This window comes from Perca fluviatilis, chromosome 15 (genome assembly GCF_010015445.1).
Source record: "Perca fluviatilis chromosome 15, GENO_Pfluv_1.0, whole genome shotgun sequence".
NCBI classification, from domain to species: domain Eukaryota; kingdom Metazoa; phylum Chordata; class Actinopteri; order Perciformes; family Percidae; genus Perca; species Perca fluviatilis.
In genome coordinates, this window is record NC_053126.1 from 8,101,752 (window position 1) to 8,122,252 (window position 20,501).

General features: G+C 39.3%; 2 protein-coding genes across 4 annotated transcripts; one reads left to right on the forward strand and one right to left on the reverse strand.

Annotated features, from left to right (window-relative positions):
- Positions 1-453: 453 nt before the first annotated feature.
- LOC120574676 (phosphoribosyl pyrophosphate synthase-associated protein 1) lies at positions 454-10,306 on the forward strand. Of its 3 annotated transcripts, XM_039825023.1 has the most exons (12): positions 454-875; positions 1,065-1,117; positions 2,218-2,284; positions 2,419-2,591; positions 2,782-2,897; positions 3,024-3,079; positions 3,278-3,423; positions 4,307-4,348; positions 6,432-6,502; positions 7,068-7,214; positions 8,189-8,362; positions 8,674-10,306. In XM_039825023.1, the coding sequence occupies exons 1-11, from the start codon at positions 793-795 to the stop codon at positions 8,345-8,347; spliced, it is 1,113 nt and encodes a 370-aa protein (XP_039680957.1). In that variant the 5' UTR covers positions 454-792; the 3' UTR covers positions 8,348-8,362; positions 8,674-10,306. The 3 variants fall into 3 exon arrangements, with proteins under 3 accessions (XP_039680957.1, XP_039680956.1, XP_039680958.1); XM_039825022.1 differs by having other exon boundaries at positions 8,189-10,306; XM_039825024.1 differs by lacking the exon at positions 4,307-4,348 and having other exon boundaries at positions 456-875; positions 8,189-10,306.
- Positions 10,307-13,222: 2,916 nt separating this feature from the next.
- Positions 13,223-14,248, reverse strand: rasd4 (rasd family member 4). Its single transcript, XM_039825025.1, has one exon. The coding sequence runs from the start codon at positions 14,083-14,085 to the stop codon at positions 13,459-13,461; it is 627 nt and encodes a 208-aa protein (XP_039680959.1). The 5' UTR covers positions 14,086-14,248; the 3' UTR covers positions 13,223-13,458.
- Positions 14,249-20,501: the final 6,253 nt, after the last annotated feature.

Below are 20,501 nucleotides of genomic sequence, written 5' to 3' on the forward strand. Positions count from 1 at the left end.
TCTCATGATCTCATTATGTTACACACAAAGACATAACTCTACTCTTTAGATCCAGGGCTAATGAGTAGTGACATCTAGTGGACAGTTGGAGTAATAGGCTACTGCTTTTCAGGTGCTTTCAGAAATGCAATATTTGAGTTTATGTACATTTTGTTATAGAAAAAGTCAACAATGAATTATCTGAGTATCTATTGAAAGCTAAAAGTAAAACTCATGTAAACAACTTTTTTTGTATAATTACCTAATGATTATCTGCATGGTTTTATCTCATTAAATCACTGTAATCTAAAATATTATTAATCCATGAATCTATGATGCTGGTTTAATCCCGCTAAATAAAATTACGTCAGCCTATATATTTGGCTGTGAACAAATCATTATAGTACTTTCTCAATAACAAAATATACAGCATATTCCGCAAGGCGTAGCTGGCAAAATTGACACAAAGCAGATTCCGTAGTTTTAAGTGACGACAGTTGTTAGGCTAAGGCTAACAGTGTTAAGTGAATGGTATCAGCCGTTTATGTCAATTGAAGAAATTAGTAGAATAAAGACACTAATTCATTTTTGTTTTGTATCTATGCTGTAGCTAAATTTATGTCGCACGCTGAAGATAATTTCGTGTAATTAGCTCAGCTGGCAGGCTAGTGTGCGGTAGGTAACGGTTAGTTAGCTAGCTAGCTAGGTAACGACAACGTCATAAGAAGAACATCTAAAACAAACGCGGTGGCCAGTTGATAAAAGGTGCCGCTGCTGTCAGTGTTTGTGAATTAAACCACCAGCAGTGCCAGAATGAATATTGCTAAAAGTGGTTATCGCGTCTTTTCGGCAAACTCCTCCGTAGCATGCACAGAATTGGCCAAGAAGATAACAGAGTAAGCACAATGGAGCATTCCTGACATGTTCTTCTACCGTCTGCTAACTAGCTAGTTACTGTTGTAAGGTTGTAGAGCAGTTTTTGAAGCTGTTTTTGCCAACGAGAGTCTGCCTGGGCATGAATGAATGATGTGCTGAATGTCTCGTTAACTCTCACGATTCGTTACATTGGTGCTCTTGTTTTACAGGCGGCTGGGAGTTGAACTGGGGAAGTCGGTGGTCTTTCAGGAATCTAACAGAGGTGAACTGAATGTAATGGCTTTGTGGCGAAAATGATTAAAGTTAACGTTATCAAAAAAGGGGCCTGGCAATTATAACTTCAGGTATTTATCTGGCTTACGTTACCCTTGAAAACAAAACACCTTACTTTTGTGCCTTGCATCAAAATTCCAAGAGCCAAGTATCCAGAGGTGGGAGCCCATTTCCACCAATGAATGTGATTTAAAAAAAAAAAAATAAATAAAGATCCTGTAACGTTATAAGTCATTGTGAGATACTTTCTCAAAATAATGACATTACTTTTTAGAAAGTTTCTCATTATTTTGAGATACTAACTCATTATTTTGAGAAAGTTTATCAAAATGACTTAGAGGTAGGGCTGGGCGATATGGAGAAAATCAGATATCACAATATTCTTGACCAAATACCTCAATATCGATATTGCGGCGATATTCTAGGGTTGACAATTGGTGTTTTAACAAAATATCTTGACACTTAGATTTTAGATAAATAATCATCAGTAATGTGGACATAATTTCTAAGTGGTGAAAAGGCAAATAATACAACAGCTAGAACAGTCTGGTAAGTTCAGAAAAGTACATCACTTTACTGTAATGCAGCCTTTAAAACCAGGAAAAGACAACACTTATGCCATATTACGATATCCAAAATCTAAGACTATATCTAATCTCATATCATGATATCGATATAATATTGATATATTGCCCAGCCCTACTTAAATAATCTGTTTTTTCATCACATTGGTGGAAATGGGCATTCCCTACTATGTTGTTGTCTGGGGACTATTGAATGTTTGAGTTTGATATGGAAATTTTATATAAAAATGTATAGTTGTTTTGGATATGGAGCTTAAGCATCAGGGAAATTCCCATGGCCATTTTAAACAAGGTATCAGCCCATATAATTTAGATGTGCATTATATAGCCTAGACTGCATCATTCAAAATGTGGTTAGTTTACTTTAATCGTACTTCACTATATTTTTGGGGTTATGAAATGTAATCATCAGGTTTTATTAAGCATTGAACGGAACTGCTGAACACTCAGCTGCCCCCAAGCTCAACGTAACTGGCAATGTCCTCATTTTTTCCCACCACATTAGAAACTAGAGTGGATGTGAAAGAATCAGTTCGTGGGCAAACTATCTTCATCATTCAGACCATACCGCGGTGAGTTTAATATCTGAGTTCTGCACCAATCACCACGTGCAAGCAAGCTCTTGTTACAGTTTCTAGGATTATCACTAGCTCAAGTTAACATGCCCTTTTCTATTCTTTTTTTAATTTATTTTTTATTCAACCAGAGATGTCAACACAGCCATCATGGAGCTGCTGGTTATGGCCTATGCCCTCAAGACGTCTTGTGCAAAGAACATCATTGGAGTCATTCCATACTTCCCCTACAGCAAACAGTGCAAGATGAGAAAGAGGGGTTCAATAGTGAGCAAGTTGTTAGCTTCAATGTTGGCGAAAGCAGGTAAAGAGAACAAAGTTAATCTCAACCTTCAATGTTTGTGTGTCTGACTCTTTATCCCTCGCCACCAGTGATGTTGTGATGCAGGGATTTCATTTCATGTTCACTCAGGCAAATTAATTTAATTGTTGACCGTGAAATACCTGTGTTAATTTGGAGGAAGACCATGCTTAATCTGTCTTTTATCCCAAAGGATTAACGCACATCATCACCATGGACTTGCATCAGAAGGAGATCCAGGGCTTCTTCAGCTTCCCAGTGGACAATTTGCGTGCCTCCCCTTTCTTGATTCAGTTTATCCAAGAAGAGGTGATAATTCCATTTGATTGTCTACTGTGTGTGTTTAAGTATAGGCGTCGGTAACCCAACCTATTAACCAAATCAATTAATCACTTTGTCATAAACATTGACATCCGTTCTTCTTTGTCCTGTCAGATTCCTGATTACAGAAATGCCATCATTGTGGCAAAGTCCCCATCAGCAGCTAAAAGGTAACTGATAAAAATGAACCCATGTCACCTCTGCTAGTTCTCCCCTTCTGTTAGCTTATGATGAAATTACATTTTAATGGTCTTAATATAAAAACATTACATTAAACCAGAACTATTCATCATACACATTTTTTTTTTTAATAATGTCATTTGCAATGTAGTTTATGTGACTACATTTTTTACTTAAAATTTTTTTAGGGCTCAGTCCTATGCGGAACGCCTGCGTTTGGGTCTGGCTGTGATTCACGGTGAGGCTCAGTGTTCAGAGTCCGACATGGCTGATGGAAGACACTCCCCACCATGTGTACGCAACACCACAGGACACACAGGACTGGAGCTTCCTTGTAAGAACACCCATTTTTGCTGTTGATTATATTCAGTCTTTCTTTGCAGATTAGTAGGTCCAACGCTTAGACAGATTTTACCTGTGCAGAAAACATATTCTCGTTAATTTTTTCTCAGAGTTAGACAGCACTTGATAGATTTGACCTGTACAGAAAACATATCTCTGTTGTTTGTTACGGTTAAATTCCACCATGGTCAAATTAAGCAAGACATTTCTTATGATTTCTGCTACAACCCAATATAGCTCTTATTTGTGCTAACCTGTTTCGAGCTCATGATTCTGCTGTTTCTCACTCATACCATTAACCATACTCAAAAGAAATGAATTGTCTGTGTCAGTGCATGTTTTAATTCCACAGATACAATACTTGTACTCATGCTGCATCCTCCGCAAGCTGCAACTCCTAACTTACAAAGAGTGACATGCGTAATAATCATAGCATCATAGTCTAAGCCTTTTTCTTTTATATTTACACATTTTATTATTTTTATATTTGGTGAGACATACTAACGTGACTAAGGCATATAGTTTTCAACATATTTGCAGTGTTAATTCCTGGTAAAGCCATTTTTCGATGTTCAGTCTGAGAAAATATCAAATGATTTGTGTCATTGGCAAATGACTCCGACGTATTTGCGTCCGGTATTCACTTTATTATTTAGTAAAATATTTATATTCTTACTTGTGTTTTTATCTCACCCTTGACTTAAAAAATCCTCCTTTGGAACAATAACTCACAAATTGCTTCTGATTTGTTGCTGTGAAAGATTTTAAATTTCTGTCAACCTAACCAGAGGATTTTCCAAGTCTTGGCATCATGTGTTTGTCATGTCAAATATTTGTGCATTTGTGTTAACGTGGTGTTTATTTGTTGGTAATAGCAGGCAAACAACAAGCTCCGTTCCCTGGCATAGAGCTCCCAAGTACGGCCGTAAACATAACTTACATCTGACTATGAAATGATTCCACTTCAAATGGTTTCTCAATTGGTGCATGTGTAGACAAAGGGTTTGTGTTGCATCTTGTGAAAATACAGTCTGGATTCTGGGGAGTTTGTTTTAAAAAAAAAAAAAAAAGAGAAGAAAAAGCACATCAGTTTGCATTGACAAAACCTTTTCAAACAGCTACAGTGTGCTCTGTACTATATGCTATTTGCATGGCATGTTTGACTTGAAATAAGCAGCTCACATGTTTACCGCACCTTTCTAAGATTCCAGACAGTTGTTCCACAAGATGGCCAAACTCCTTTTTGGTTTGTTGTGTTCTGATTTTATTTTTAAATCCATGAAACCTAACCAGAACCATGCCAAACATTTTTATTTTGTTTTATTTCTTCGTTTACCTAAATATCTGGACTCATCTTGCCAATCAACACATGGTGCACCCATATTAAAGCAACTCTTAAAAACCTGATTAACTTTTGGTCATAACTGCATGTGATGACAACAACAAAGCATGCTTTTGAAACCTAACATCTAAAAAAACGTTACGAATGGAATTGTTGGTACATTTAAGCATTAAATTAAAGTCAATTCAAAGTTTTAGTTTGCTACTTCAGCGATAATACCGGAACTTATTTTATCGACAGTAATATTTAGTGCAGGCGTGAATACATCATTTCAAGATATCTGACCAAACATTTCTCAGGTAGCTTGTTGTAGTATCTCAGCAAGCTGTAAAAACAACATACTTTTGAGAAGTGTGTACTGCTAACAACATGGCGTTTGCTGTTTTTGGTCAATAGCGACAACAGTCTGAATGTGACACTGCCAAGTTTCTGATGCTGTGGGACTCTCAGTATTCAGCAAGGTGTTCTGCAAGGCATGCTCCTCCTCTCTCTGCTTCTTTATACTTTTCCCTTCACAATCGGCTTGGCTGGCGGATTGTTTCCCAGTTGATTGTTTCCTTATACCCTACATTTACATGCACCACAATACTTTGTATGCAGCTGTTTTTGTAAAATGAGTCCAAACTTGCATTTAATAGGTAGCTATTTAAATATGCTACATACTGTATATCATATCAAGTCTGTTACAAGGTAGACCATTTTCATGTTGTCTTCAACATGTTATGTTATAATGCTTCTATTTAACCTTTGTTGTGACAGTTAATATACCTCCTAGCAGATTGAAAAAGATTTAAAAAGGTTACATGGTGTTATTATCTTAGCAACTGAAATTGACACCAGATGGACCATGTTTACAGCTTGTCCAAAGCAAATTAATTGTTGTTGCTTGCAGCACGTGGGTGGAGAGGAATGCACTAAGCCTGGCTCAGAAGTACCCACAAATAAAGCTGCATAGATATGAATAATTAATTCATATATATTGTTTGTCGTGTGATATTGGTTCAGAAGACGCAGCTGTCACATCTCCTATGATTGGCATGTGAGATACAATCGAATTATTGTGTGCATGTAAAAGTAGTCGCTGGCAGCAGTGATGTTCAACTGAGGACTGACCCCAGAACATTGGCAAGTGTGTATGAAGAAACCCTCATCAGTGCTTGTCAACCACTGTTGTCCTGTGTGAAATAAGACTGTCTGGTGCATATTGGTTCATATGCAGACTGCTGTCATATGCCTGCCGCAGGCTGGGCCTGAGGTTGTGTGTGTGTGTATCCAGGCAGTTGTACGTTGCCTTCTGATTGGGTATCCTGGGCAGAAAACCCTGTCATTTGATCTTGCATGGCATGTGCTGTACTAAGTTTGGCACTTCAGTTTAATCTAGGGGTAGGGGGGGTACAATGGGGGGAACATTTTAAACTTTAAGTTTTTAAGTTTATTACAGCATTGGATTGCTCTAACGGAATTTCTACAAATCATTTACATCATCCAATAACAACTCCATAATTTGGGGTGCAGATTTGACTTAAATCACTAAACATTTTCTCAACCCATTTTACCCAATCTACTGAGATTTATTTTCGATTAGGTGACATACAATACAGTGCACATGACCCCTCCGACGTAGTCTCCAAGGTAACGAGCTCTGCTTTCCTTTTCAGTAATGATGGCCAAGGAGAAACCTCCCATAACTGTAGTCGGAGACGTGGGAGGGAGAATTGCCATCATTGTGGTAAGATGCTGGGAATGCACTTTCTTTAGCCTATGTGGTGGAGCTTTTATTGCCAGCTGCTCTGCCATCCTTGGATCATAACTTAGATATAAGAAATACAACTTGGACAAATGTAAACTGAACCATTCATGCTTTTTGAGTTACATGTTCACACCCTTAAGTGAGACTCTCTCGCTTTTTTTAAAGAAGGAATAACAATTTATACCTCTTATATTTAGTTCATAAGAAATAAAAAATATTCAGTAAACAAGGAGGTTTTGCTGCTACAGCCTAATGTGGTATGGCATGACCGGTAGGTTATTGTGGCGAACGTTGGCTAACGAATATTTCTGTACAACGGACATTATTGACTCAATTTGATGTTTTGGAATTTCTTGTTTTTCCACAATTCTCTATTGCAGTCGTTCATATGTTCCTGCCGTTATCCTAAGCTACTCAGTGATACTGTGAAGGCAGCCAACTGAACACAGACACCATGACGGAGAGATTACCAAAGAGAAAGAGACGGTGGTGTAATTAGGGTAATCATGTTAGTTACGGATTGTGTTTTTCTTTCTTCTTCCAGGATGACATTATAGATGATGTGGGAGACTTTGTTGCAGCTGCTGAGATCCTGAAAGAGAGAGGAGCCTATAAGATTTATATCATGGCCACACATGGCTTACTGTCCGCCGATGCTCCACGCCTCATCGAGGAATCCGCCATTGATGAGGTGAGTACAACGAAAAGTGTTGTTTTCAATAATGTGTAGTATAAGTTGTTGTTATTGAGTTTGAATGACAACCTTGTGTGTCATACCTGTATAAAATCAACAAGGATCCTAAATAAATAACAAGGGAAGAAGAAAATGCCATACTGAACTTTATTAGCTCTCATCTATTCTTTATAAACACGATATAAAATATGATACTTCCTCTTAATGAAATGATTCTTGAATTTAAACGGTTTCTTCACAATGTCCGCAGCTTGTTGTCACCTAAGGGCCCTGTTCATGTTGCAGACATTTTAATTGCATTTGTGTCTGTTAAGAGGCACAAAGGCACTCTTTATAAGATGCCCCGACAACTGGCATTTTAGCTAACTGGGAGCTCTGCCCATTAGCTGCAGCAACTCCAGTTTGCTAGCGCCGATTTTGCTCTTTTTTTTTTCCTATCAGCAGTACTCGGAGATGTATAGCGATCAAGATTCAGGTAAAAAACGGCCGGAATTCTCCTTAAGGACCTCGTTCCAAATTTCTCAAAACCCGAAAATCAATAAGGTCCGAAACTAATCTATACTGCTATCGAGACTTGTGGATCATAGAACGTGTCTTAAAATTGATATGTGCGCGAACCGGAAAAATGATTTAAGAGCACAGCGTGTGCGTAGACTATAGTAGGTAAAGACTAGCCTCCCCACCGCAAATCATTCAAAACCTAGTCGGACAGGCTACCGCGAGCACCGCTCTGTGGGCCGCTTAATCAGCTCGTTAAAACCATAACCGCGACAGAGACAGAAGAAATCAAACGGTCACAGACTCACAGTTTTTGCAATAAAAGCAATAATATTTCTGTTAAGATTAAGAGTTTGTCGTCTCGTCTTTCCACCAAATAATAGAAAAGTATCGATAAAGACTGAGATCGTTAAGAAGTCTCATAAATAGTATCCGTAGCAATAAAAATTAACAATCCCCCTCCCTACCCTCAGGTGGTGGTGACCAACACAGTCCCCCATGAAGTGCAGAAGCTACAGTGTCCCAAAATCAAGACTGTGGATGTCAGCATGATCTTGGCTGAGGCCATCCGCCGCATCCATAACGGCGAGTCCATGGCCTACTTGTTCCGCAACATCACCGTGGACGACTAAAGAGTGTCCGAGAGGGTGAGCTGGGTGTGATAGGGACTGAAGGCAGGTGCACGTCTTCCCTCGGCTTTAAAAACATGCTAATGCCATGTTCCACGTGTTGTGTATAGCAGGATTAAATGTATGCTAATTCATTGAAAGAAGTTCTCAAGTTCTCAAGTTATCAAAAGGTGTAAAAATGAAAAATAAAAAAAATGTATTTCTTTGGTTAAGTTAAGAAATGCATCTTGTTCTTGTTGAGAAAAGATGATAAAATAGCAAACGAGTGACTTTCACCTTTTGATGTATTCAGTCATGATTTTGAAGCCTCTCCTTCCGATCGATTCCAGCTTCCTCATACATCTAATGACTGAGCTTCAACTGCAAAAGAGAAGAGAAGTATTTCTCCAGTAACAGGACTTTGTGCTTTAGCAACCATTTCCCAGACACTCTGGCTGGCCCTCATGGTCACAGCTGCTCAGCACTGTGATGTCTTCGCATGTAATGGGGTGTGTTGGTTCCAACCGTTCTCTTAATACATCCATGGTTCCAACCACATAGACAACACTGGACAAGCTCCTGCTTATTGGTGCCCAAATTATATTTGTATGCAGCTTTTTTGCACCATTTGTGGGAATGTTTGGAAGTTCAGTAAAATGTCCAATGTGATGCAATACATTTCTCAACATACTGTATGTGGAAATGAATGGATCATCAATTACATAAAAATCCAAAAGGACCATCTTTGTTGTAGCCAATTATCTACAACCCACGATTACTAAACATTACTGCCGGCAGGTTTTCAAGCAGAGCAAAAGGTTTTCTTTATGTATTTTGTTTGTTTTTCGAAGCACTCAGTGGTTTCCCTTCATTTCAGTTTGCTATGAAACCCAACTTGCAGGAACCTGCCTTGGTTACATTATCAATCACAGTTAACCTGCTTGGTTTTCCTTTTTTGTCACTTTACATTGTTGTTAGGCTGCTTGTGTGGTGGGCTTATGTGCTACTGTAACTACGTGTGGAAAACATAATTCTCCCTGTTGGAGGTTAGCAACAGTAATCCACACAAAGTCCATCACTTTTTTCAATCCAAGCAGCAGCCAAGTTCTCAATCTGCTTTTGCTAATTTTTGCCTTGTCTTGAAACCTGTGTCATACCAGCACTTTAATGTACAAGATAAGTGGACTTTGAATTGATTTATGCTTTAGGTACATCACTTTAAAATAACAAAATTCACTATGGTGGGCTACTTCAGTGTTTTATTTTATTATTATTTTTTTTTTTTTTGTTCCGTAGTAAAGTGAATGGAAACTAATGGCTGCTTGGAAGATAGGACATGTGCACAAAAAAGGAAACTAGCCAGCAGTAGTGTACAATGTGTGTATTTTAGTAAACTGGCGAAACACCAGCGTGGTCTTGTTTGTCTACAAAATACTGTGGTATTTCCCCATAAAGACTTGAACATACAAACCTTTTTGTGCTCTTTGAGTCAATTTCAAAGTGATGCTTGAGAGGAAATTAGTGTATTATTTCTATGCTGATTGAGCCTTTTGCTCAGGGAAATATACTTAACAAGCCAACACACACTTATCTGTTCTTGTGTTTTTGATGGTTTCTTCCTGTTTCACATGTTTAAAAAAAAAAAAAAAAGTGTCTTCCATACAGCAGTACGGTACGCCTTTTACTTTTTCCCATTTGGTTTTGTTATGGATTCTGGATTTCTCCTGATGTGCTAATGAATGATTGTTTGAAAGCTAGATTCACACGCTGGTGTTGTGTTGGCACAAAGTTGTCAGTATCAAATGCGGATGCTGGGCAGGCTCAAATGTGATCTGTCGTTAGTGTTTTTCATCATTCTTCTATGTATTCGCTGTTCCCCTGACCTGTCTGTGATGTTGAGGACGTATAATTTAGACACTAACACCCTTCTGTCTAGCTCTACGGCCTTTGTCATTGTGTTTGAAAATAAAACGGTTGCCTCTGGCTGTGCCTTGTCTCTACCGAATAAGGAACCATATTCTTGTGCTTTGGTGAAGGTACAAGACTTAGACAGTTTGTTTCTTTATTACAGCAAAGTCAAATTTTATTAGGCTTCAGTTTGGAATAGAGATCTTTTTCTTCAAAGTGTATCCTAAACCATTATCTCTCTGTAAAGATAGTTTGCATTAACATGACAGAAAACAACATACATTTTAAATCTTTACACACTTAAGTGTTAATGATGTACCTTTTATAATATAATCTAATTTCTTTCAAATATTTATTATGATTAGAATATTTAGGATTTCAGAAAGTTTCATACTTTCAGTATTCCATTTCAGAACAGAAAAGTTAGCTTGGTTACATTATAGGCATTGGTGGTCCAGGTCCAGTCCTTTCTTGATCTTTTCCTTTCCATGTTGGCTGCTCTGAATCAACAGCTGAAATGGTATTTGGCAGATTAAAAGGTAATACGAAAATGAAAAAATCTGTATTGGTGTATGAGAACGCCTACCTTTTGAACGTGCCGTACTACAGTAAATCTTGTCGTAAATCAAAACACCTGATGTAGTGACAGTCAGAGATCCTGTACTTTTTCAAAACTTCTCAGGTATCTATACAACACTAAGGAGCTTTGACCAAGTCTAGGAGCACAGACAAACCCAGAAACACTCATCATTTATGGAAGGAATTAAAAAAACAAATGTGGCTTCAGTCCGTCTCTGAACCTACTTTGTTGACTACGTTTCTTATTTACAGTACATGTGAGAGTTATTTGAATGGTTTACATTTCCTAAAGCCTGTCTGTGTTCACTACAACCCGGATGGAAAAAAAAGAGTTTAGTTCGCACCTGAGCATTTAAAGAGAGCGATCTGCCTCTCCGCGTCCGTCCGTGTGCCGTAAAGACCAGTCTGTGTGCCGCTGTGGACCGGCTGAAAGACAGCAGTGAGTTTAAACGGGACACAAAGAGGAACCAGATATCTGATAATCACAGTTCACTTCCCTGTCTGATTCTAAGGAAACAATACACCTTGTATCTGAACATTTTTGGAAAGAGGAAGCATACCTTTTTTTTCCCCTCTCTGGGACTGTGTGGCTTTTTAACAGTCGAGAGAAACGTTATCAGCACATATGAAGTGCTCTTAGAGAAGATTGACTGTCAATAACAAATGAATATGCAGTATACATCCAAGTGCTTTTTCAGTAGCCAATTTTACTGTCAGTTACTGCAGTTGCATAGCCTGTGTTATTTTTTTTTTTACTTTATAAAGTTATTTTAACGTATTGTAGCATTCGTTGGAGACGGAAGTTGATAGGCATTTACAGGGTTTTTTTGTTCCCTTATGATGTCATTTGACATTGTTTGAAAAGAACTGCTTCCTCATATTGACTTTCATCTAATTGCTGCATTGTGTGTAAGAATGACCACCAGAGGGCAATACAACACAAAACAGATATATCGTGGAATTGACTTTGTGTCCGTGTGTGTGTGCTAGACCAATGCAATAAATCCACAATTTTGTTTATTTCACCTGGATAACCCACTTAGTATAATTGCCCCTTTCCAGGGATTTTTTTATACATTGGAATCAACGCCATTTTAAATACAGACACAATCAACTGATGCAGCACTTTTTTTTTAAACTTAAATTTGTGGTCAGACCGGCACTGTTCTCAAGAAAAGAAGTTCTGTCGACACAATGCGACTTGGAGTAGAATTCCAGTCATTTAATATGCCACTTAATTATTTAATACCTCCATATGCTATGACAGAATTACTTACAATTATCCAGTTGACAGTACAAAACAATTTTAAAGTCCTTAGATCTAAACTGTCTTAAGTCATTTTACTTTCATTGTATTTCAGTTTGGGCTGTGAAAACGTACTCCAATACATTCCTTAATAACATCACAATGTCTATATACCTTTCACACACACTTCTTTTTTGTCTGCTCCGAAAAAAATGACAAAATAACCTCCAAAATAATGCAACTTAACGTGTGAAGTGGATGAGATAAGTGTCAGTGTGACTGGAAGCAGGCTGTGTTATTTATCTTGAAATGAGCACTGAATAATAATATCAAAAACAAGTCAAACTTCCATTAAAAAATGAATTTATTAGTCAAAAACAGAGAAAAAAAACACCATCAAGTATATACTTCAAAATTTCAGAGTTGCAGGACAGGCTTCACAATAATTCACAACATATTTGATGCGTTGCTATCAAAAATATAAGCTGTTATTCACTTCGTAAAGCTATCTTAGGTAAACGCACTTTTGCATAAATACCGGTAACTTTAGAGTTATTGCACTTTTTTAACACAAAAACTTAAAAAAAACGAAACCTCACATATAAAAAACGAAAGCCTAGTTTCTTTTTTTTTTCACTGTTCAAACAATTGTTCAACCACATTCTTTCATGTCTTTAAAGTTCTCATATTATGCTCATTTTCAGGTTCATAATTGTATTTAAAGGTTGTACCAGAATAGGTTTATGTGGTTTAATCTTCAGAAAACACCATATATTTGTTGTACTGCACATTGCTGCAGCTCCTCTTTTCACTCTGTGTGTTGAGCTCTCTGTTTTAGCTACAGAGTGATGCATCGCACTTCTATCCTATCTCTGTTGGGAGTTGCACATGCGCAGTACCTAGGTAAGCACTACTAGCTAGTCCGTTGCAGAGCATGAGGGCGTGCCACGCTAGCAGCTAGGCGAGCATTATAACGTGTGTTACGTTTGTCTCTGAAGTAAAGGCTGGACTACAATAGAGCTGTTTGGAGCCGTTTGTGAGCAGTGTTTTCTGTTGGAGATGGTAAGTCCCTTTGGGGTGGACTTTGGGCTTTTTCACTTTGGAAACCTATAACGTGCACAAAAAAAAAAGATTATATATATATATATATATATATATAACCCAATACAGGAAAGGGGAAAAGCAAAAAAGCATAATATGAGCACTTTAAGGTGGTATCTGTTTTCATGGTTACATGGTCCATCCTCATTCTTGCATCTCTGTGCCTCCATTGCTGTCACGGGGTTAGATGCCATGCTTTCCAGCCTGTCCGTCCCCACCAACAAAGCCCTTTCGGTCTCTTTTTGGGCAGTTTTCTCTCGATCTCCTTAGACGTCGTTGCCCTCCGAGCAGCTCCACGTCATTATGAGACGAGGCAGCTCTTGGTCTTGTTCAGAGGAGGTCGCTTTTTGCTCTCCTTGGGGAAGGTTTCCCGTCTCCGGCACAGCGCTGGACTCAGCCGACTGGGCAGGTTGGCCTGCTGGAGCAGCTCTCTGAAAGCCTCCAGCACGTTGATGTTGTCTTTGGCAGAGGACTCCACGAAGCTGTGGTTCCAGTCCAGCTCCATCATGGACAGCACGTCCTTGCTGGACACCTGGCGCTCGTCTCGACGGTCTATCTTGTTGCCTATCACCACGATAGGCGTGTACCTGTCCTCTTTGACTTCCAGGATCTCCTCTCGCAGACTCTTGACTGCCTCCAGGGATCCTGGGTCATCCACGGCGTAGACCAGGGCAAAGGCGTCGCTGCTCTGGATGGAGAGCTTCCGCATGGCAGGAAAGGAGTAGCTGCCGCTGGTGTCCATGATGCTGATGGTGACCTTGACACCCGCCACCTCGTACTCTTTCCTGTGGAGCTCCTCCACTGTCCGCCGGTGCTTGGGCTCAAAAGTGTCTTTGAGGAAGCGTTGGATGAGGGCTGTCTTCCCCACTCCTGCTGCTCCCAAAAACACCAGACGCACCTCCGTCTTCTCCTTCACTTCAAAAGACATGATGAGTTTCTGTTGCTCTTTTTTTCTTCTTCTCTAAAACACTGCTTGAAAGAATCTCTGCTCCCTTTGCCTGTGGATCCTGAAAACTGTTTTGATGTCAGTGATGGAGCTGGATGTAGTTGTGTTGAAGGGGATGATGATAGCAGATGCATGGGAGTGTGCCGGTCAAAGCTGTATTTATGTCCACACAGCACCAGCCCCCTTCTGCTCTCGGCCAATCTGGAGAGGGCAGTGTCTCCCTCTCCCTGAGCGTGCAGCAGCCAATCACAGACACTCATACAAATAAAGAAGAGTGAGACAAAAAAAAAAGAAAAAAGAAAAAAATGGGTAAAGGAAGTGATTTTACTTCAAAGTTCTTTGTGTGCAATGCAGAACATATTTCCAGCAGAGTCGTGGTTAGTTTCTGACTGCCGCTTCAAGCCTGATCAGAGGTGGTGCAGTCTGTGTTCAATACGGTCTGTGTCATAAATAAATCATCATGAATAACTCATCTCACACTTTTTTTTTTTTTTTATCGATAATGCATGTTGCTTGTAAATCACAGACGAGAGTTACAGTCGTTAATTAAATGTGCAGATGCAATGTCATTTGATCCCCGGGAGGCTGTTTTGTTATGCCTCTGCGCCAGAGACAGCCGTGGCCAGAGGCATTACATTTTATTTTCAGGAACGCCTTAAGGAAATTCTTCAAATTTGCCACAGATGTCCACTCAAGGATGAACTGATTAGAATTTGGTGGCCAAACACCGTGACCTCACATGACCCGTTTTTGGCCCTAACTCAAGAATTCCTATGCTAATTATGACAAGTTTTACACAAATGTCTAATAGGATAAAATGATGAAGTGATGACATTTTATGTGTAATAGGTCAACTTCACTGATGACATCATAACGTTCCTGCGAAAACACCTTTATGGCCCTTATTCAACGCCATAACTCAGGAACACAAGGGGAGACGTGGTCAGATACGGAGTTGGTGACACTCATCTTGGAACTGTGATGATGGTATAGATCTTCTTTGCTGCCGGGCTGAAGATGTGTGTGAAGCATCCGTGTTTTAGAATTTGTAGCTTCTTTTGCTGCAACATCCATATTTGAAGCACTGTCTGTTGTCGTGGTTACAACTAAGTGTTCTGTCAGAATCCGCTTGACTCTCTCTCTTTCTCTCAATCATCTTCCACACTAATAGACCTACAGCACAACGAGAACAACAAAGCTTAACGAAGTCAAGTCAGATCAATTATATTTATATATCCCTATATCACGTATCAAAAATTTGCAAATGTTGAGTGTTTGTGTGAGTGAGTATTTTTTGTGATGTTGTATGAATGTTAGGCATATACGTTTGTTTTGTAGTACCTTTGATGTATGTTTTTGTGTTCTTTTGATGTACTGTGAGTATGAATGTTATGGATGGATGTATTCCAGTTTATGTAATATTCTCATGAAATAATAGAGACCCCAAGTAGAGTAGCGTCTGTTTGAAACAGACAGAAGCTAATGGGGATCTTAACAAACAAACAAACGTCTTCTCTCCTTAGACCCTCGACTCAGATGAGGAACACCCCCCAGGCTTTGAGCTTGTCCTTCATTCTTGTATCTGCAGCGAGCTGCCATTCTGCCACCGCTCATTGGAGAGACGGTCACAAGGGTTATCCAAAGATGGCTTTGATTTTGTCCCTTGTCCTTCGTTTCGCCACTGCCTCAACACTGTCCAGTTCCGACCTGATCACCTTGTCCTTTCTCAGCATTTTGTTGAGACTGACCTCCAAGCCTTGCCCCCACCACGAAGAACAGAGCACTGGCTACTACAGACTGATACCCCAGCTGGTGCTGGTTCGGAGCCAGAGCCTAGTTTCAAATCAGTTCTTTGTTTTTCAACCACCAAAGCACCAGCTCCGAACCAGTAAAAGTGGTTCTTAAGTAGCACCAAATCATTGCTGGGCCAGAAGTAAGAACCGCTTACGTCAGCGGCTGGCGGCGGGGTTACCGTGAACAACAAGACGAACAGAAACTTGTGACTGCCGTTTTTGAATTAGCAGATAAACACGATGGATGCGCTTAAACAACAACAACAGCAGTGGTCAGAGGAGGAAACAAGCTGCTTTCTTGCACTATAAAGGCGAGCCGCGCGAACACGTTGGATCCGCCGAGTTTGGATGCCGATGTAGGTCCGCAAAGCCATGAACATCACTAGCAAAGCAACGTCCGCCATTGTTGATGGTGTGTTTGGCTCTGTGCCGGCTCTTTAGCCTGTGGAAAAGCAAACCGGTTCTTTGGAGGCTCGTCAGTCGAACCAATTCCGAACCGGCACTAGCTCTAGCTCTGAACCAGCACCTGGTTCTTGTTGGTGGAAAAGGGGTATGTTAGAAGATCTGCAGGAGCCTGTTACACACACTGAAGGATCTCCTCAGGAAGAACAGTCTGCTCTGCCCCTTCCCGAAGAGGGCCTCAGTGTCCTCTCCCACGGACAGGGGGCTAGATGTATATAACCGCAAGGCGGTAATTCTAGTCGAAAATAAACTCACTTTCCCACAAAGGGTGTTAGGCCTGCTGCTCCTCCTAGGTAGCTTCTCTGTCTCTCCTCTCTCCCTCCCCCCTGTCTGTCCTAATGACAGGAGTGGAGTCTGGTGTGTGGGAGTCAGGGTTCCAGCTGCATCTCATTTACCTCAGTCAACCTCTGCTTCATATACCCGGTCAACAGGGTTGGGTAGTAATGGATTACATGTAATCTGGATTACGTAATCAGATTACAAAAATCAAGTAACTATAATCAACCCAGGTTACAATAAAAAAAAAAGTGTAATCAGATTACAGTTACATTGTTGAGGATTACCTGATTACATTTCATCATGCAAAAAATGCAACTTTTTTATGATAGCCGAACTATGTAAAAGATAGAAAAATTTTTAGGAATGTTTTTAGTTTTAAACATTCAACATGATGTGAGAAAAGAGTTAAACAGATTGATATGAGGATATGTACTGAGAAACGGGTATGTTCAGAGTAAAGAAAGTACTTTGTAATAAATATAACATTTTTAGTTAATAACCTTTTTAGTTAGTTCACACAGGAATGCTTTAATGAGAGCAATCATATTTCTTATATGTAATGAAATAATAAAGAGAAAAATAAAATGAGAATCCACTGATCAATTCTGTGGCGGCGTCTTTTATTCCAAAGGGACATGTCTCAATGTCATCATCTGAAGCTCTGCTGACATGTCAGGGACTGAGGAGGCAGGGACAGATCTTGTGTTCCTGCACTCTTAACAAGCGTGTCACCGTTTTGTAACATGCTTGATGCAATTATTTTCATTACAATAGCCTAATTACAACCTCTTTTAATGTAACGTATAGTAGACATTTGAGCAAACTGTAAAAATTATGTAACACTTAAAAAGAAGAGTGTGTTCAATATCGTCTTCATTATTGTTGCTCCTGGAATTCAAATGTCAACTGTGCGGGAAGCTTCATGATCTGCATTCAATTCAGACAAAATAGTAAATTAACATAAAATGACAGTTATCATTATCACACTGAGATCTCTCACATGCTCTCTGTGCTCAGACTTTGTCACTTGTTGCTGTGATACCACCGGAGCCATTACCTGAGCTAAAATGGATTTATGACCAGAAAATGTGCACCTTGTTAGTGCTGTTATTCATTGCTGAGTCTGTTCACGCTGAAGAATGGTAATTGCCAGTAATGGGGGTACATTGGCTAATTAGGCCAATAAGTGCATATTTCATGTAACCGTATTTCATTGGCCTAACACCCTGAGTATGTGATTTTGAAATATGACCACGTTTTATTTTAGCTACCGCAAAAGTTGTTATTGTACCTTGTGTAAATTATTCGAAGATCGAACTGTAGAACGTGTTGATTTCTACACGCAAGTCCCTTTTGGCTTGTTTAGGTTAGACTGGACCATGTCTATGTTTATTACATACGTGTGTGTGTGTGTGTTTGTGTGTGGACCTTTTGTTCATTATTCTATTAACGATGTGTGTAAATCTTATTTTTGTGCTGGGATAACATATTTAGCAGCAATGCAGCAGAGACTCGTTTCTCTTTGAAAATAAATGCCTGCTCGAATCGCAATTCAAGCACATCTCCTGATGTTACTGTTACGTGCTGCATTTCATAAACTCCAGCAAGGGACTCTGAGATGTTAACTCTGGCCTTCTGCCCTCCCTGGAGACAACACTAAAACTATAACGCAAGACCTCTGACCAGTTCAACTCCAATATCTCAGGTTCTTCACGTCATTAAACACAGGAGCAAGACAGGGCCAGCATGGGAGCCTATATGTTTAATTTTTTTCTCAAACAGGACAATGCAAGAAAAATATAAAAACATCTTAAAAGGGCAAAAAAATAAATTTTAATTGAGAAATGAAAATATGAGAAGTGGTGGGAAGGACTTGGTGTAAAATAAAGTAAATTTAACAATCAATCAAAATGTATTTATATAGCACTTTAGAGCAACCAGCAGGTATCCAACGTGCTTTACATCAGGAATCAAGTATAAAACAATATGTCATTCAATAAAAAGAATGAAACATATAACACAGTAAAATCGGAAAAGGTTATAAAGAAACAGGAGAGTGAAATTGTCACACCACTACTATGTATTAAAAGCCAGTCTAAACTGATTTGGAGGTTGGACCTAAAAAGAGCTACATCCGTAATAGTGCGAATATCAAGGGGTAACTTGTTCCAGAGTCTTGGGGCAAAAACCACAAAAGCCTGATCACACCACCAATTATACCATGACCTTGGGACTTCTAAAACCATCTGATTTGAAGACCGCAATGAGCGGTTGTGCTCACGCAAAGTTAAAATTTCGGACAAATACTCCGGGGCCAGGCCATTTAAGGCCTTGAAAACAAACAATAAGATCTTAAAATCTATTCTAAAATGCACAGGGAGCCAATGTATCTTTTAATCAATCGATTTATTTGTGACATGAAATCATAAAACGTATAATCTCAGTGAAATGTAATCAGTCAATTCCTTCGGAACACAACATGTGCTGTCTATCATGGTGCTGGGCAGCTGTACAGTAGAGTTGGTTTTTAGAGCTTTTGCTGTTGCTGAAAACTAGGTTGATGAGAGCTGTGAGACTCAACCAAAATGTCAAAGTTGCAGGGTTGTAAAACCACAACAATACGCTGAAAGAACATGACCCATAGTCATTTGATCCATTGTAAATGTAAAAATATTGATTAGTGCAACTTTAAAGTCAACAAATAACTAAATGTGAAAAAGTCTAAAAGGGGCCTAATGACCTCACCTCTTTAGTTACATTTATTTTAAGCCACATTAAGTGTTTTACCATTCATTGTCAATGATTTTTATCAGACAACGTTAATCTATTGTTAATGTATTAATTTGTTGTTCATACATTTTTAGGCATGCTAGCTGCTTACCCTTACGGCTTAACCGATTGGATGGTGAAACATAATGGATTTAAAAATGTGCGTCATGTCTTAATTCATAGTTCAAAGTAGTACGTTCTAAGCTGGGCTACTTGAGTTTTGGTGACAATGGCTTTACCTAGACATTCTCAACCCTATTGAGCACTCCTTAGCAAATGTTTGCATGCTTAACTAAGATGCTGAACATGGTAAACATTATAGCTGCTAAACATCAGCCATTGTGAGCATGTTAGCATGTTAGCTCAAAGCAGTGGTGTGTCAAAGTACAGCGTCAGAGAACCGCAAACATGGCTAGTCTTGTTCTTTAATACTTGCTGTTTTTTCCCCTCCACATTTCTGTCTCTCTATATTGCAGTTGCTTGAAATTATAACAGTTGAGAGTTTTTCCAGCTGCTGGTCAACCTCACTGGCTCAGAGATGTTAGTCTGTTATGATGACTTACGATGGCTTATGAGGTACAAGCTGTTCTCAGAGCACAAGGTTTTTCTTTTGGGCACGGAGAGAGAGGGAAACGCTCTCTCAGGACCGGGCGCTCTGTTGATCAAGTATCATTTGTGAACGCTGCTCACCAGCATCTAATTAAAGAAGAATTAGGAAAGAAAAGAAGGATGCTTATTTTGTGTACCTGCAGTTTGTTTAGCATTCAGTGTCCTTAGAAAAACACCAAAGTGGAGGAGGAGATAATACCTGATGACATTTACCTAAGTTACACAACATATGTGTGATAAGCCAATAATAGAGTTGGCAGGCATCTGATAATAAAGTGCAGTAGCTGGATGAGAAAGGCATGTATTATATTACTGTTAGTTTGGTTTTTGTTTGAGTGTGTCTGTGTGTGTGTGTGTTTGTGCAGGCATGTGTGTGTTTATTCAGCAGGGTGTACTGGCTCCTGATAATTGCTAATATGGGCGTGCAAGTCCTACATAAACTTCTCTACGTATTGCATTGCATTGCTTAAATAAACACAGATGTAC

Coding starts and splice junctions, on each gene's coding strand:
- LOC120574676 (XM_039825022.1), top strand. CDS start 793: ATGAATATTGCTAAAAGTGGTTATCGCGTCTTTTCGGCAAACTCCTCC. Junction 3,424..4,306: donor CACAGGACTGGAGCTTCCTT/GTAAGAACACCC, acceptor TGTTGGTAATAG/CAGGCAAACAACAAGCTCCG. Junction 4,349..6,431: donor CCCTGGCATAGAGCTCCCAA/GTACGGCCGTAA, acceptor TTTCCTTTTCAG/TAATGATGGCCAAGGAGAAA.
- rasd4 (XM_039825025.1), bottom strand. CDS start 14,085: ATGTCTTTTGAAGTGAAGGAGAAGACGGAGGTGCGTCTGGTGTTTTTG.